This window comes from Dicentrarchus labrax, unplaced genomic scaffold, assembly GCF_905237075.1.
Source record: "Dicentrarchus labrax unplaced genomic scaffold, dlabrax2021, whole genome shotgun sequence".
Lineage (NCBI taxonomy): Eukaryota > Metazoa > Chordata > Actinopteri > Moronidae > Dicentrarchus > Dicentrarchus labrax.
In genome coordinates this window covers 21,923,068-21,935,124 of record NW_026136710.1, presented here as the reverse complement: position 1 = coordinate 21,935,124, position 12,057 = coordinate 21,923,068, and the positions used below count along the sequence as shown (strand labels likewise).

The window sequence follows — 12,057 nt, the reverse complement described above, 5'->3', positions numbered from 1 at the left end:
ACCTTGATTTTGTAGGGGAAAGAAACAGAAAAAGCTGTGTGTGGGCGCATGTTTGCTTTATTATTTTACACTCTTACATCAGTAGGCTCCCAACCTAACTCACTCTTGGTGTTTTGCATTAATCGGGTGGTAGTGGCCTGGGATGGTATCAAATTCCCGGCCTGAATTATTGTCCCAGTCTGCCCCTGGTCAATGTATAACGTTTGTTTCCATTTCCCCTAATTGTATGAATGCACTATTTTCTTTTTGGTTTTTCCTTAAAATCTTTCCTTAGCAACCAAATGGTTTCACTTTAACTATGCACGACTAAATTACGTTGGTACTTATTTGCTACTTTGGTTCTCCCCTGCTATGAGCCTTATATTATGTTCTAGCTCTGACACTGCTTCCATTCACTTAGCCTCCCCTGAAACTGATTGGAGTTCCCCCTTGGGAGGCCTGCCTTCGAAAGTCTCTGACTTAGTCAAATATGGAGGCGGTGCTAGTGGTAAAAATAGAGCTGTACAGTCTGTCCACGCGTCTTATCTGTGACATGCACACGATCATGCTAGATGTACATACTGTACATTTCAGATGAAAGCATATAACTAATCCTGGGTTTCAGTTCTTCAAATAGAAATTTGTTAAGTTAAGCATTTACTTACATTTGGTGAACTGTAGGCTATATGTTATATAGTATCATACTCATGTATGAGTATAAATAATATAAAGTCATACCTACATTTACATAGTATTGGCGGTTAAGTTAAGTTAAGCAGAATCTTGATGTTTCCAAGAGCTCTGATGGTGACTTCCCAGTTAGATTATGAACGTTATTACTGTAAGTTCTTATTTGCATTCTCAATTTATATTTTACTTGTGATTTTACTTATCATCAGATAACTAAAATGTTTGCTTTCTTGGTCTGCAGGCACTTTTGACATAATTATGTATTTATTGATAATGTAATTTTGAATCATAAGCTATACACAATAATGAAATATTGTGTGTTGGAGAACTGATATGTCCTGAAATGTACAAAGAAATCTTGCCTGCGGGAACACGTTGCGTGGTGAAGCATTAAAAATGACAAATGAGCCATATCTGATAGAGGTTTTAGAATGTGTTGTGTATTGATTTGTGATCTGATTGTCTACATGTTTCACACAATGAATACGTCTGACTTTCTGTACAGGCAGGAAAAAACAAGAGCTGCTCAGCAGGATGCTTCACATTGTTTGGCTCTGACGTAAAAAACCAACATCAGATGAAAATCATCAAACAGTCTTTGTTCTTGTGGCCTACATGTCACAGTTCAATACATGTGTGCATTGACAGCATTGCAGGACACAGGGGACAGAACAGTTGGAATTACACCGGTTGGAAAGATGGAGAGAGAAGAGTGTATGTTAACATCATAGATATGTACATACAGATATATACAGTATGTATCCAAACATAAGTCTAAAAATAGTATATATATATATATACATAATTATACATGTATACATATACATATATCATTTGCTATATATACTACATATACATATTACAATAAAATAGATATATATATACACAAATGTATACTAAAAGCAAAGAGATAAAACAAACAAATAACAGAGCACATCTGATATTTAATAATTAGTTAATGACATACATATCAATAATAGCCTACTTTTATGCATGATCCATGACGATAAAGATACAGAAAAATAGAAATGTATGGCAACAATAGCATAGTGTCAGTATTTTTAGTATTACATTTACATCTTGGGAGGTCTTTAACAACTAGTTTCATAAATCGTGTTTTCAGGGGAGCTCATATTTTATTTCCCGGTAGTTCACACCCTGTTTATAGTACTGTTTATAGCAAGGACGAAATTTTGATTTCAGAGGTGGGGGGGGACACAAGTATTTTTAATAAAACTCTAACTCTTTCAGTTCACTGTGTTTTCTAGTAGTTCTTCTAGTTTTCTATTGCTACTTTTAAGTTTACTGTTCCCTTTTTTGGTTTGACTGGTTGTAAAGCATGTAGCAAAACATTATCACCCAATTCTGTGTTTTACCTTGTTAGTCAACTTCACTCCAACTCAGTACCACCAATTTTACACTTATTTTTGGAATATATGGTAAACAGACCTCATTTACATAGCACCATCAAACTGGCAGGAATATAACAGGTGGGGAGAAATTGAATAAAATGTCCATAATTCAGTGGAAGTAGTCAAGTAATCAATTTTATTTGAAATGAGTGTAACAGAGAACCACTGTCATTTTTAGGCAGTTATATGGAAGAAAATCCTATTTTTGATGTAAATGAAAAGTGAACAAGGGTCAATTTGACCCAAAGAGCCAGTGAAGGTGTTGCAGGATGGGTGTAACGCATTTCTTTGAGTAACTTACACTTTGACTTCTAAAGAAGTCTCTTATGTCCACTTTTCTTTTTTTAGACATCCTGGCTGCGGCTAATTACCAAACACATACACACACACACACACACGCACGCACGCACGCACGCACGCACACACATACGCACATGAAAACTGATTCAAACGTTAATGTAAATGAAACCTCTGATATTACAATCCGTCTAGCTGATGTGACCCAGGCAGAACAAACTGCCAATTTACAGTGGCAGATTAATAAGGACTCCTGGGCAACTAGCAGACCGGTGTGCAAGCAAGATGGAGTGACAGCGGGGATGGCCAATCACCCAAGAAATGGCAGACCCAATCGAGGAGAGGAGCTTGTGGGCGGTCTAAGGGAAACAGGCTTCAGCTTGAGCGGCTATAGCGTAACAGGGGGGACATGTCACCTGTGTCTGAAAGCACTTGCTTAGGTTTAGGATTAAATACTGAAAAAAATTCCTTTTCAATATTTAACCAAAGCATAATTTATTGTGAACAAGCATAGCACAAATGACATAGAAATATGGAAATATGGAAGTATACACCACTCAGACAATGAGAAATAAGGTCACTTATTTGAAAACCTGACACTCGTTCATACTTTCTTATTCTTATTCTTATTATTATTAATACTAATAAAACTAAGAACTGTTATATGAATAAACTTTATTACTAATTGTGATTTACTCAAGTACTGCACTTTCGATGTTTATGCTTGGTTATACTTTGTCTTTGAACACATTTCAACATTCAACAACGTACATTTTTAGTTTTTAATTATAGATTCAGATCAAAGTCATGTTAATGAAAAAGCCTTTTACCTTTTGCCCACATACTTTACTTTCATACTATATATTATGGCTCTTTAATTACAACTAATTACTACTTTTATTCTCAAATCTCAGGTTGTTTAATTCCCATAACTGGCCCTAATAATCATAATTCATACTGTATGATTTACAATTTTCCTACTGCCATTAAATTGTATTGTATGTAACATCTATAGTGAAAGCAATGATTCAAGAAGTATGTAGATAATTTAATGGAGTTGAGGTAAATACCAAAATTAAATATACCAAAGAGTTTACTTAAATAAGGGGACAGATATTTTATCAGCAAAGCATACATACATTATTCAGAATAGCCCCATGTAGCTACAACCTTATGATACTGCTTACAGGTCAGAACATTTAGCAACTCGACATGAAACAGCACATCATTCTTTGAATGTTTTTCATTGCTCCTGTATAGAAAATGATCAAGATGACAAACGCTCCACCTCAGATCACAATCATGAAGACAGACTGCAGTGAAAATCTCAAACAGATCAAAACAGTCAGATGCATCTTGTCAACTTTATTTTGCTGTAGATGAGCAGAACCCACTGCAATTTGTACCTGTGATAAAACCCATGAGGAAAATTTTAATAAAATAGGAATGAAAAAAAAACATACTGTATATTTAATTTTGTTTTTTCTTTTTTTCTGCTTTTCAGTTTTGAATTTCCTTTTAAGACTAACACTTTTTGTTATCTTTTCAATCAGTTTCACTTTACATTTTATTAAAATGTTTTTCTTTATTACATAAATACATAGAAATGTCTTCTTTGTATTACTTCTGTTTTCCCATTTTATCTTGCTAAATAAGTGGTATTAAATCAAGAACTTTGATTTATTTTTGTTTTTTTACATATATCTGCAACATATATCTATATATAGCCTATATAAAAGGCATTAACAATGATTCAGTCCATTAACACCTTATTTTAAGAATTAGTCTCACAGACACAAAATAGCTTTTGGACAGTCAAGAATCAAAAGCACTGGGAAAATACCAGAGCCAGATAAATACCAGTGACTTTCTTTCAAACACACAAAGAATAGAGGGTTTAATTATCAATAAAAACAAGGCTATCTAGGTTATTAATAATGAACGCTGTATGCGTCATGTATTTGGTCATTCGCATACAGTAAATCCACATTTTGTGAAATTACATAAAAAATAATTACATGAAAACAGAGGGCTTTGTTCCATTTGGAAGACAAGAAAGGCTTTCATACCTTTTCAACAAATTCATCAATCATTCTTCATCATAGTTTATTCAATGTCAAAAATAATAATAAGAGAACAAGCAAACAATTTTATGCCCTCAAATTATCCAAAAGTTCAAAAACCAGAAGAGATTCAGTTCACAACATATGGCTGTGGTTGGTTTAGTTCTTTTTCCACCCAGATTTTAAACTAATCAACCTGTTTTCTGTCACATGAGCAGTTTTCATCAGACAGCAGGCCTAATGTTGGAGTAGGAGGCGGTGATGGATTGGTCCAGGTTGTTGGCATCTTCCTGTGCAGTGGCAGCCAGTATGGCCTGAAACAGAATGACCCTCTGCAGAAGGTCAGACATGAAGGAGAAGTTGTAAACCTGCTGCTCTGCTGTGTCTCTGTCCTTCATCTGCTGCAGAGTCTGCTCTGCCTCTTCATACATGTCTTCACTGAAGTGCTGCCCTCCATTGGCTGCCACCATGTCATCGATCTTCTCGATCAGCTTAACCACTTGAGTTCTGTTCCTTCTTTTCTTGTTGTTGAAGACGTGGTATCGGTTACCGCACCTGTTGATCACCTCTCGAAGTTTTGGATGGCCTGTTTGCAGATACTCCCGAATGCTTTTGCCCTTCAACTCATCTCCACGCGTGAACAGAACGATCATGTACTTAGATGCATTGGGTCCGAAGATTTTCTCCAGGGCTTGGACGCAGTTTTCTTCTTCTTTGGTGAACCTGCCGATCTGGATTACCAGCAGGAAGGCGTGAGGGCCGGGAGAGGACACTTGGATGCATTTTGCAATCTCGGTCTTTATGCTGTCTGCACTTCTAGATGTATCCATGATCCCGGGCGTATCAACCACGTGGATCTTTCTGCGACAGTTGACCCGTTCTTTCTCGCAGCTGGCTGTCACGGACTGAAGACTCGCTGAAGAATGGAAAACCCTTTTACCCACGATGGTGTTACCGACCGCACTTTTCCCAACTCCAGTTTTCCCAATCATCACAATCCTCAGTGGAGGACCTGGAAGCAAAAATAAGTAAGTATAAAAAGTATTTTACCATCAACATAACATAATTAGTACAAATGTTGCTGTTACTGCAATATGCTGAAAAAGATCCAACTTCACCTTCAGGAATCGAGGAGCGGTTACCCATCTCTCTATATCTTTGACTTTTTGGAGAATGAACAGAACAGATATCACTATTGTTTTTGTGTGAGGCAGTTTTCAGCACTCCACCCACAGGGTGGACCAGCCTATATCAGTGTGATTCAGTCTGACAAACTTAAAAGCTGAGTCAGACACCCCAGTGAAACCTACCTGCTCTACTAAGCAGCAAAAAATGCCTTACAGACCACATTCAAAAAGCCTTCTACCGCATCCTAAAGGCCCTCTACCACATCCTAAAGGCCTTCTACCATGTAAGTAATGCTTCTTCTCTTTTTTTAAAAACAGTTTTGGGACATTTTGCCTTGCAATTACATGATCAGAATCTTAAACTATTTGATTTTGGTATAAGGGTGTAACATATGTCCATTCTTTGATAGTGATTCTGACATATTGAAATCTTTTCAACACAGAACAATGTGAAGCTATGCATCTGGAATTTTATTCAAGCTTGACATATGTACGGCAGGGAATCAAAAGTCAATAATGCTGGAAGCAGTTTGGTGGCTAGATAACTAGTCCCTATTTTTTCTGTGTACACTTTCTGGATTGTGCATTAAAACATATCACTGTTGTTGTTTTTTACAGTATATCCTGGTCAGTTAACTGTCGCTCTGTTTGGAAAGAGAGCTCAGTTAAAGACAGTCATTGGAAAAATGATCCTCAGTGGTGAGCATAACACTGTCACAAAGACAAACAACTTTGATGTGAAGAAGAACGACTCGTTCAAAATTATCAGCACTCCTGATATCTTTGAGCAAGAAAGTCTGCACCCGGACCAGGACATCATTGACTTCATGGCATTGTCTCATCCTGGCCCCCATCTGTTCATACTGGCAATAGATTCAGAAAACACAGAAGAGGAAAAAATCGTGGCTCAAATCAGTAAACTTCAGCATACTTTTGGAGAAAGAATCACAGAACACTTGGTTGTCACGTTGCCAGACATCGAAAGCTTCCAATCACTCAGCCATCTGAAGGAACGGTTCCACACCCGGTTAGCAATTGCCAATGAAAATCTGGCCAGTGAATGTAGAAACTGGTGTGGTGGCCGTCACCTATTCATGTATGACTACAAAAACTACAGTGAAAGTGTTGTGATGACAAGAAAGAAAGCCTTAGATGAGACAAGGTAGAAACTTCATTACTACATAACAGTTCTGATAAATACGTGTGTACAGAGAGCTAAAGTTCCACCCTACTTTAGGGCTATGTTTCTCAATATATTTTCTCATAGAGGGTGTCTTTCATAAGACCTAGTGGAAAGCTGGAGTGTTTTTTTGGTTTTTGATAAACGTGGATACAAGCCATATTCAATATATATATATACAATTTTATAGACTTAATTTTTCTTGTATACAGCCTCCCAGGCTTATTTGAGCTCATTCTTACTTCCAAAGAGCTTAAATAGTAAATTTGTAAATTGAAAATCAGGTCGGCCTAAGAGCGTTTTGAGTTTAGGTAGATGGTCAGAAATGTTTTGCTAACAGAATTTATAGGTGGAGCTTGTTGGCCATACTCTTTGGTTATGACCTTTGCCTAAGAAGACAACTTAAGGGCAAGAGCATCCCTTAAAGGGGAACTACACACTAAATAGTGTGTGCTCTAGACATACATATAATGTGTATAGTGTTGTTGGATTTGAAAGTTTGATTCAGCATAATTCTCTGGCCCATCCCTGTCCAGGAAATATGCAAGACTCAAAGGTCCCCCCTACAAATATAAAAAGTAGGCTAACCATAGCCCCATAGCTCAAATGTGCTGGAAGGGATGTTTCTAGCTGAATTTGAGGGTGTAGTTACCTTTTAATTATTATCCTGTTTGCAATCAGAATCTCACTTTATTTGCCAAATGTACACAGGAACTTGACTTGGTAATACAGCGTAGTGAAACAAGAAAAGTTTAAAAAGTTAATTAATTAATTAGAAGGTTGATTTGTTCATGTCAACCAACAAATTACCATAAATACCCAGTCATTGTTACAATTTAATGCTCAGTCAAGTAGAATGATTGAATTTAGCTTAAAATACAGTCATATCACACTTTAGATTTACAGAAAAGCCAATTTTAGAAACCCACTATGACAAACTTGGATGAATACAAACTAGCCCCAAAGCAAGATCGGACATCTGTCTATAGTTATCATCTTGTGATTTACAATAATTATGCTGACTATTTCAGATGCAATGACCATCCTCCGTATCACCATGGGGGAGCTGGTAAGTCTTTCGTTTTTATTATTTTCAATTGTATTTGGTTATAAAATGATCATGCTGAATGGGTGATCAGGCCTTTGAAGCAGCAAAGCATTTGAAAATACTAGCCTGGTTCAAGACATCAGCTCAAAAGAATACCAAACCATTACTTGGCTAGATTTGGCCCATCTGTTCTCAGTGGGCATTGAGCTCCACCTTGGTTGTGCTTTGTCACTGATTATTTTCCCGGACAACATCTCCAGGCACAGTTGTGGTGACCTAAACCATCCAATGGGACAGTTTACAGCTCACTTGGGATTAGAGTAGGCATCTCCAAGTCTGTGGGAATAAAAATCTGCAAGGATTAAGGTGGAGTGCTAGCTCCAGGTTGGGAGTGAGTTACTGCCCCAAGTGAAGAAGTTCATGTATCTCTGGGTCTTGTTCATGAGTAACGATAAAATGAGAGATCAAAGCAGCTGAAATTAGTTTTCTTTGTAGGATAAGAGGGTGAAGAGCTTTGACATCCAAGGGAGTAGAAACCCTTGGAGTAAAACTGATGCTCGTAATGGTCGAGCTATACTTGCAAAAAAATAGTTTGTCTTTGGAAAGCAAAAGTGTTCATACATGTTCCAAAACAACTACACTAGAAGCCAGAGAAAAAGGATCATAAAGACAGGGCGGATGCAATTATCCTAGAAGGCATTCACAGTGTGCACTCATTGGGGTGGTTCCTTCTTTGATCAGGATCCCTCCTGGACACCTCCTTGTGGAGGCATTCAAGGGGATGTCCAACTGGGAAAAATCCCTTGGGGCAGACCCAGAACACCCTGCAGGGTGAATACATATCCCATCTGGGTTGGGAACAACTTGGGATCCGAATATGAAAAAAACAACTCGGCATCACTAGCTGACTAACTGGAAGAATCTCCTTTTCAGCACAAGGGGATTTACCTCCTGTGCCTTCTGATTTATCTCCTGTAGATCACCCTGATGAAGGCCCTGGGCAGAAACACATCAGTCCTTTGTTATTTGAACATACAATTGGCTGGTGAAGTAGTGAAAGCAAAATCTTCCAGCAGCTTGAGATCTAACCTTGAGTAGCCTAAGGATGTGACTGAGAAGACCTTTTGAGTCCATAGTACCATTTGGGTCCATAGTTCTAAATCGGGTACTATCCAGACTAGCCATCCATTTAGCCCATAAATGCCAAGCTGTAAGAATAGTATAAGGTGCTATTGACAGATTTTAAAATAGGAATCAGGGAGTATGTCTTAATAAATCGCAGTATGTATGTTCCATCTTTACAGATGCTGACCCCATGAGTCCGTCCACCTCAAAACATGATTTTGCTGCACCTGTTGGAGCAGCAGTTGAACGTCACATTGGTATGCCTCGGAAGATGCAATACAACACATATCATGGGATAACAAGATGACAAATGTGACAAATACTCCATATCTGTGTTTTGCAGTGTCCCTTTGCTAATAAAACATAATTCAGAGGCAAAACAATGCTGACATACCCAACCGTGTAAGATTATTAGCATTCCCATCAAAGTTTACTGTCAGAGTTTTTATGTCTGGGATCTTTTGATGAATCTTTTTGTAAAAAACAAAAAACATAAAAAACTTCTGCTCTAACTGTATCCTCAAGGTAACAGCAGCCACAGAGTGCCAGACAACATATTCAACATTGTTCTACTAGGACTAAGTGGGACTGGAAAGAGTGCATCTGCCAATACCATCCTGGCTGCTGAAAAGGCCGAGGTAGATTCAGGACAACTTTTTAAATCTCAGCCCAGCTCTGTGCCGGTCACCACCCAATGTGAGGTCAAAATAATGGAGAAACCATTCGGGGTGCAGGTGAGATTGGTCGACACTCCAGACTTCTTTCACGACCAGCTCAAAAACTCCCAGGCCCATGTAGAGGATTGTAAGAAGTATTGTCAGCCAGGGCAATGCGTTTTTTTACTTGTGATACAGCTGGGCCGGTTCACAGATGCTGAGGAAGGAATATTAGAAAAGCTGGAGGACAAGCTTGGCTGGAAGATCAGAGAGAGCACAATCGTTCTGCTGACCCGAAGAGAGGACCTCAAAGGGAGTCTGGAGGACCTTATTGAAACATGTCCTGCCCTCAAGAACATTGTTGAATTGTGTGACAGACGTTATCATCTGTTTAACAACACTTCCAAAGACACTAAGCAAGTCATTGAGCTCATCAAGAAAATTCCAAATTGGAAAAACACATTCCCAAAGATTGCAAAGAAAAATGGCTCACAGTGCTGTTTATGCTAAAGGAGCATTGCACTCCAAAAACATTGTTCCACTCCCAGTTTTAAAAAACAAGATTCAAATCAGTGTTTTGCCTTGTAAAACGCTTCTGCCCACATTATTATGCCATCAACAATAAACAATTATATCAGAGGTTCAGTTGTGGTAAGGCAAAAGGCAGGATAAATACAGTTCAGTAAGACAACTCACGTTTGAAATGTTTATTATATTCTAGTATAGCATATTTAGATTTTGGCGTCTATGCTCCGACCTCATCATTCCTCACTGATATGTTTAGAGATATTGGGGAGTGATGAGCGAATACCTTAAACCCCTAGCCAGAGCCTACAGGTGCATGATGTGGTGGTGGTGGGCCTTACAGCGCAGCAGGCAGCAATAGCTTACAGAGCAGCAGCAGCAATATGGATGCAGGGCAACGGCGGCATTGACAGAGCAGAGGGAGAGCTGGGAGATTGTCCAGTTTAAATAGACCACCAGATTGGAAGGGTGCGCCTGATTAGTGATTCTGGAGTGAGGCATGTCATGTGTGCTGGAGCAGCACAGTTGGAGTTGACTGCCTGAACTAGCTTGCAGGCTTCGCTCCATTTGTCACACCATTACCAATCTAAACTAAATTAGCCATTTTGATTGATTGCAGTTGTACCTTTATTTGAATATACTGTATATATTTCAGATTTTGCCTGTTTAATGTTTGTATGGACTAACGTTATGTTCTGTTAACTCCTGCAAACTAAATTAGTTTAATTGCTACAGGACACCACTGATCTAGGGAAAAAAAAGAAAGTGTAAGGAACAAAAAAGAGTCAGAGTAAGAAGTAAAATTTAAAAAGGGAAATCTAACATAAAAATCTAAATAAAATATAACAATTTGAGTTTGTAAAATGTTACATAAACTTGGCCTGTGGTAACATGTCTATCCAAGAATAGGTCATAAATAAACAAAGAAATGTGACTCTGGCTGACATATCTGATTAAAACATTATTATTCAGAGTTGTCAAAAGTGAATTTAATCTGGTCATCTGTCTATGTCTGTGTTCTATTTGCATCTGATAGCTGCCTCTGAAAAACAAAACAAAAGCTGCTCAACAACATATTTCACATTGTTCTGCTGTCAGTGTGGCAAAGCTCATGATACATTTTCATCAATGATCGTTTATGTGTAACATCTAGAAGCATTTATTAGCAATTCATTGTTTTTATCCCTCCAAGGTATTTTTTTTTTTTTTGTTATTTGAAAAAGGACATTGGTGTGGACTGCTCACTTTGTCAACTGGCTCCAGAAGAATGGTAATTTATTTTGGTCTTGTCCCCATTCTTGTACTTGGAAAGACGTTTGTGCATTTATTTCTCAGTAGATTTTGAATTTACCCTTTCCTATGAAAACGTTTTGTTTGCCATTTTCACTTATTCTAAACAAATCAAAACAAAATCATCAATTTGATCCTACTATACTTACAAAATACATATGCATAATTGAAATGTTCCAATCATAATACATCTTTTGAAAAAAATGAAATCAAACAATACATTATATCAATCCTATATTCTAAAAATAAGAAAGCTATAAAAACCTAACATTTATGTTTCCTGTAAAACATTTTTATCTTTTATATATATGATTTTTGTCTGTGTTTCCTGGTATTATCTGTTCATGTATTGTTTACCTTGCTGTTTATTAATAAAAAATAATAATTCAAAAATTAAGAATTATTTTGTTTTGAATTGTATTATATGTATTTGTATTTCAGTTTAAATCATATTTCTGCTAGTCTGGAAACATGTCTTAAAGAACCTGAAAATAAGTAAAGGGGTCCTATGTGAATGGTATATGGTAAATGGATGGACCCACTATTTGTATGTTTGTTTGCATTTTTCTAGACCAGGGGTTCCCAAACTTTGTCATCTTAAGGACCCCCACAATAGATACACATTAAACTGTAAAAAACTGTAACAGCAATGTTATTTTCTAGAA

The 12,057-nt window shown here is 37.4% G+C and overlaps 2 protein-coding genes across 4 annotated transcripts; one reads left to right on the top strand and one right to left on the bottom strand.

The window, feature by feature from the left end:
• Positions 1 to 3,405: 3,405 nt before the first annotated feature.
• Positions 3,406 to 5,647, bottom strand: LOC127370996 (GTPase IMAP family member 7-like). Its single transcript, XM_051413554.1, has 2 exons — positions 5,560 to 5,647; positions 3,406 to 5,453 (listed from the first exon to the last, which is right to left on the bottom strand). Exons 1-2 carry the CDS (start codon positions 5,585 to 5,587, stop codon positions 4,666 to 4,668), a joined length of 816 nt encoding a protein of 271 aa, XP_051269514.1. The 5' UTR covers positions 5,588 to 5,647; the 3' UTR covers positions 3,406 to 4,665.
• A 6-nt stretch (positions 5,648 to 5,653) lies between these two features.
• On the top strand, positions 5,654 to 11,792 carry LOC127370982 (GTPase IMAP family member 8-like). Of its 3 annotated transcripts, XM_051413536.1 has the most exons (6): positions 5,656 to 5,852; positions 6,187 to 6,730; positions 7,780 to 7,817; positions 9,101 to 9,178; positions 9,265 to 9,323; positions 9,447 to 11,792. In XM_051413536.1, the coding sequence occupies exons 1-5, from the start codon at positions 5,774 to 5,776 to the stop codon at positions 9,276 to 9,278; spliced, it is 753 nt and encodes a 250-aa protein (XP_051269496.1). In that variant the 5' UTR covers positions 5,656 to 5,773; the 3' UTR covers positions 9,279 to 9,323; positions 9,447 to 11,792. The 3 variants fall into 3 exon arrangements, with proteins under 3 accessions (XP_051269495.1, XP_051269496.1, XP_051269494.1); XM_051413535.1 differs by lacking the exon at positions 9,265 to 9,323 and having other exon boundaries at positions 5,654 to 5,852; positions 6,187 to 6,595; XM_051413534.1 differs by lacking the exon at positions 9,265 to 9,323 and having other exon boundaries at positions 5,657 to 5,852.
• Positions 11,793 to 12,057: the final 265 nt, after the last annotated feature.

Excerpts from the sequence above, each read along its gene's own strand:
- LOC127370996 (XM_051413554.1), bottom strand. The coding sequence starts at position 5,587 with ATGGGTAACCGCTCCTCGATTCCTGAAG. Across the intron at positions 5,454-5,559 it reads CCGCTCCTCGATTCCTGAAG|GTCCTCCACTGAGGATTGTG; the intron begins GTGAAGTTGGAT and ends TTTTGCTTCCAG.
- LOC127370982 (XM_051413534.1), top strand. The coding sequence starts at position 5,774 with ATGCCTTACAGACCACATTCAAAAAGCCTTCTACCGCATCCTAAAGGC. Across the intron at positions 5,853-6,186 it reads TCCTAAAGGCCTTCTACCAT|TATATCCTGGTCAGTTAACT; the intron begins GTAAGTAATGCT and ends TGTTTTTTACAG. Across the intron at positions 6,731-7,779 it reads AAAGCCTTAGATGAGACAAG|ATGCAATGACCATCCTCCGT; the intron begins GTAGAAACTTCA and ends TGACTATTTCAG.